The following is a 5,407-nucleotide window of genomic DNA, read 5'->3' on the forward strand; positions in this document are numbered from 1 at the left end:
TGTGTGTGTGTGTGTGTGTGTGTGTGTGTGTGTGTGTGTGTGTGTGTATGCATTTGTCTATAGTGTTAGCACTCTATCTTATAAATCAATAGACAGATTTTAATGAAACTCTGAAACTAATCATTGGATCTAGGTCTACACCTGATTAACCTTTGGACTATAGTGGCATTCGGGCTTAAAAAAGCTCCAACATGGTCCGGCCCTAGCCTGTAGGCATTTTTTCTGAGCCTGACCCGACTAATTAACTATAATTACAGGCCCAAACCTGAATAAAAACCCCAATTTTTTTTTTTTTTATTTGTTTTTCCTGCTTTTGTAAGCAAATCAGTTTGACATGATAGTTTTAAAAATGTAACGAAAGGAAGATATAAGATTTCTTTTTATTAACAAGTCAGGATATTAACATACAAAACAAATAGCCTAAAACAATCAACTCTTAAGACAGGCTATTACACAGATGAACAAAAATATTTTTAGAGCAAAATTATTTGGAAAAATATAGAACAAGGCTATTTTAGTTGATCACACTGCTCGCTTCAGCTTTTGTAGCTTTAGATGCTGCAACTTCCTTCACCGCAGATGACAGCAGGGTGCGGAGCGGGACGCACGCAGCCGATGATCCGGTTGTCCATCTGAAGTTTAACAAAACTTTTTTTTACCTTTTTCAACTGGCCGGTCCGCAGCTGCACACGACCGATGATCCAGTTGTCCACCCAAAGCTTAACACAACTTTTTTTTTTTTTTTTTTTACCTCCTTCAACTGGCCGATCAGATCTGAGCATGCACCTGAGCTGACACACCTCAGCAGGTTTCACTGTGCTGGCTTTGTTGAGTGAGTGCTTCCATTTTTAGCTTTTGTTTAAAACTTTGCAGCTCCATTATGTTGCTTGTTGTGGATCAATTGCAAATCCTAAGATGTGTGATAAAAGCAGGGTGGGCGGGGCCACATGTGCAGTTGTTGCGCAATGCGCCATCGCTACTCTATTTTCACACTCTAACTTCTGCACTCTATTTTATTTTTTACTTATCCTCATCATATACAGTAAACTTACTGCCTCCTCCTCAACAAGTAGATTAACACAATTTTATATTGTGCATTCTTATTTGGTTTTCTTTGTGCTGTATGATTCGTAAAACTGCCAACAAAAGCCCGAGACCGACCCGACCCGCCCATCAAGCACATAATTTTGGCCCGACCTGGCCTGAACTTCGGGTCGGGCTGGGGGCTCAGGCCAAAAATCGCATCTCTACTTTGGAGCTGACTCCATTCAGAGTGTCTACCACACACAACTGACCTCAGAAAACACAAAATGTCTATAAATTAGGCAATTTTACAAGTATTTAGCTAAAATTTGTCACGATAGTAGCTGAGCATCATTCTCAACAAAGACTACGAAGACTTCGTATTTTTGTTTAAAACTTGGACATTAACTTTATGTGTCAAATCAGTCTGTCAGCAAAATATCATGAGCCAGAGGACAGGTCTCAGCCAATCTTTACTGATGTTTATGTGGTAGTCACAGAGAATCATCTTGCGCTTCCATAATATTGCATGGAATTGAACATGTCTTTCACAAGGCCTGAGTGAAACGGTAAACTGTAACTCCATCCCTTCTCATCATAAAATTATATGAAGCAATGGACAATATGCATTTCTTCAAGGAATGCTAGGCCTTTTAATTGCATTACCACAAATTATTGTGTGAAATGTTTGAAGTTATTTATTGTGTTCCTAAAAACACTAAGCGTTCCTCTCTTTGCTCAGGAGGCTCCTCTTTGGGTCCAGGTTCTTCATCCGGTGTCTGTTCTCCTTCATGTGTCAGAGCAGGAGGTAAACACAACGTTAAAGATCTGTGAGGGTTCATGTTTGGAGTAGAGATCTTGAACCCTGTTAAAATCCTGTTTCTATTGTTGTTGACAGATATGGATCCTGTTCCTTGGTGCCATGTTTGGATTGTCCTCTTACGGACCAATCGCCTTATTTGGAGTGATAGCAAGTGAATGTGCTCCCTCTAACTTTTGTGGAACTTCTCATGCAGTTGTAGCTTTGATGGCTAACGGTGAGCAGCGGATTTACAGATCATCAGAAAAAGAGTTGATGCTGTTTGATGACTAACAGAGCTTTTTGTTCGTCACAGTCGGAGCTTTCATGGCAGGGCTGCCCTTCAGCACAGTTGCAAAGCAGCACAGCTGGGACATGGCCTTCTGGATGGCGGAGGTGATAATGGGCGTCACCACTGTAGCGTTCTTCCTCGTGCGGAACATGCGCACCAAAATGGGACGAATCACTGAGAAGACGGAATAATGCACAGAATTTAATTGAACTTGAACTGTAGTGAACAAACGAGTTGTTTAACAAACTAATGTCAAGGTGCATCAGAACTCGTTTGTTAATGCTCAGGGTGGCTTTAACTGAATCACTTTACTTTTTTTGGATGTTTTAGGAATTGGATATTCTCATTAAGAAGGAGCAATGAAAACAAAAACATTGTGTTTTTGTGGTAAAAGGATGAAGACATTTAAAAATTGTTAAGAATTATTCGTTATTAGTTAATAAAATAATACAAAAAGTGGCAAATAGAAACAAATTAATGACACGTTTTCTCGTCATTTCACACCAGAAGTTGTCGAAGGTGCAGCAGCAGCAACAAAAAATACATGAAAAAATAGAATCACCCCGTCAACATTTCTGTCAGGTTCTGGGGAAAATAGTTTTATATTTGTTCCCAGACAAACATCAGCTGTTGATTGAACATCATTTTCCACAGCAATAAAAAAAATCTCAGACAGCAGAAAGGTTCTGATCCAGTTCTTGGATTAGGGGCAACTTGCTCCATGCTGGATTGGCTCTGGTACAAAAACTGAAACACTTTTTCTTTTCAGACCTAATCTTAACAATTCTACACTGAACAGATTAATGAAAACCCAGTTTGTGGTTTGTAAAGTCTATATTTCATTTATAAAAATTTAAAACAGATTTCAGTCCTTTTGGCATCTTGACCACTTAAGGTCAGATCCAGTCTAGTAATCTCAGCAGTTAAGACCTTTAAACCTGGACTAGATTGTCCTCCAGTAAAGACAAACCATTCTGAAAAATGCATTGGATTTTTTTGTAATATGATTGCAGCTGGCTGAAGGTGAGCCTGAAGGCCTTGCTGAGGCCCTCTGGTGCCAAAATGCTGAAAAAACTAGTTATTAACTAGAGAAACTGCATTTCCTACAAAAATGCAGTGTGAATGCTTCTTGCAGAAGAAGTTGCTGAGAAACATCTGAAATTAGCTAAAAAGCATTGTGAAATGTAGCTGAAATGGAAGAACAAGCCTAAATTTGCAGAAAAAAGCAGAAAGAACACATTTGCTGAATTATGTTTAAATAAGTAGAAAAGAGCACAAAAATAGAAAATTAGCTATAAAAAAAGGATGAAATTTAAAAAAAAAAAAAAAGCTGAAAAGGCAGAAAGAAGCGAAATGAGCTAAAAAATAAATAAATAAAGTGGAATTAGCTGAAAAAGCTCAAATAAGCACCAAAAGAGCTAAAAAGCTGAAACTAACAAAAAAAAGCTGAAAGGAGCAAAACAAATTCAATTCAGTTTATTTATATAGCTCACAGTCACAACAGAAGTCATCTCGGGGCACTGAACAGAAACATTTGCATATATTAAATAATAATTTAACATTATTTATCTGAGGAGTAGACTGCTTTGAATTTAACTCCATCACAGAACTCTCATCTTGAGCAAGCATGAAGGCGACAGTGGAAAGGAAAAAACTCCCTCGTGAGAAAGAAACCTTTAGCAGAACCAGCCCAGGACAAGCGTCCATCTGCTTTGACCGGCTGAGTTTGGTAGGAATAGATACACAATGGCAGGTCAAGAATCACATGTTAAAATAGAAATAGTATCAAATGAAAACTATTCAAGTTTAACAAATCGTTTAAGAAATGAGGTCATTTTGTCCTCCAGTAGTCTAAGCCTATAGCAGCATAACAAGCTGACCCTAACTATAGGATTTATCAAAAAGGAAAGTCTTAAGCTCAGTCTTAAAACTGGACAATGTGTCAGCCTCATGGACAGAAACTGGAAGTTGGTTCCACAAGAGAGGAGCCTGATAACTGGTAGATCTTCGTCCCATTCTATTCTCTAATAGTAGCTAAAATAACAAACTAGCAAAAATAAGCTAAAGGGAGCATAACAAGCTGAAATTAGTATAAAGAAATTAATTAGGCTGAAAGTAGCAGAAATTACCTCAAAAAACTTGAATTTATCAGAAAACGGCAGAAATTAGCTTAAAAATTGCTAAAATAGTAGCTGAAAATGTAGAACAAGCTTAAATTTGCAGAAGAAAGCAGAAATAATGAGTTTGCCCAATTAGGCTGAAAGAAGCAGAAATGAGCACAAAAAGTAGAAATTATCTGAAAAAAGCTTAAAGTAAATGGTAAATTGACTGTACTAGCACCGTTCTATCTTACTGAGATACTCAAAGCTCTTTACAACAATCTGTCCTCATTCACCCATTCATACAGCACTCTATCTGTACGAAACACATCAGAGGCAATGAAAGTGTTGCTTACTAGAATATTTCACACACAATGTTTCCTTTTGTTGAGGGGGGGAGTGGGAGTTATGTCAGCTTTCCTAAACTAATGTCTTTTTACCTGAGGAACATTTGTTCCACAGCACCTAATACTTCCACAGCCACTATGGATATGCACAAGAGTTAGAATATTAAATTGTGACGTTATCGTCTCTAAAATCAAGTTTTTCATCCATAATGATGTCACTGATGGACAACTTCAACAGATCTGGGTCTTACTGCAAATGTAAAAAAATAAAAAAACGGATGAATATATATTTGTGTACCGTAGTTTACTTCCATTTGTTTGTCTGTCTGACTTTGTTATATAAAAAAATTTAGTTTGTGCCTGCAGCTTTATTTCTGCTCATTGGCATCAAATCTGTAATGTGTGTGTGTGTGTGTGTGGGGGGGGGGGCATACTGTGTGTGTGTGTGTGTGTGTGTGTGTGTGTGTGTGTGCACACCACCAATGTGCAAAGAAATGTACACCAATCTACAAAAAAAGCAACATTTAACGTAGATGTCCTTACTTTAATTCCACACATTTAAAGGATGTTTCTCACCGTTTGTGTAAATTCATCTGTTTTAAAGACATTTCAACTTTAACACACAGACTCAGATCTGCACTATTTGTGTTTATAGAGAAATTAAATAAAAAACAACATCACCACTAGACTTTTTTTACTTGTGTTCAACACTACTCATCTAAAGGATGTTTCTCACAAAGGTTGAGATAAGGTGTGGGGTTTTAAACATACTTGCAAACTTGTCGCGTTTTGTCAAAATTCACTGATTTCAAACTAAAATATGTCATTTACGTGAATCGTGTAGATC

The 5,407-nt window shown here is 37.5% G+C and overlaps 1 protein-coding gene across 1 annotated transcript in view; it reads left to right on the forward strand.

Annotated features, from left to right (window-relative positions):
- LOC119424608 (glucose-6-phosphate exchanger SLC37A4) overlaps window positions 1–3,332 on the forward strand; it is a 60,661-nt gene extending 57,329 nt beyond the window's left edge. Inside the window, exons 8-10 of the mRNA XM_037692098.1 lie at window positions 1,766–1,831; window positions 1,922–2,060; window positions 2,139–3,332. Of these exons, the coding sequence (XP_037548026.1) occupies window positions 1,766–1,831; window positions 1,922–2,060; window positions 2,139–2,305 (372 nt within the window). The 3' untranslated portion in view covers window positions 2,306–3,332. The remainder of the gene's footprint in view (window positions 1–1,765; window positions 1,832–1,921; window positions 2,061–2,138) is intronic.
- The last annotated feature ends 2,075 nt before the right edge of the window (window positions 3,333–5,407 follow it).

This window comes from Nematolebias whitei, chromosome 2 (genome assembly GCF_014905685.2).
Source record: "Nematolebias whitei isolate Nwh7 chromosome 2, NemWhi1, whole genome shotgun sequence".
Lineage (NCBI taxonomy): Eukaryota > Metazoa > Chordata > Actinopteri > Cyprinodontiformes > Rivulidae > Nematolebias > Nematolebias whitei.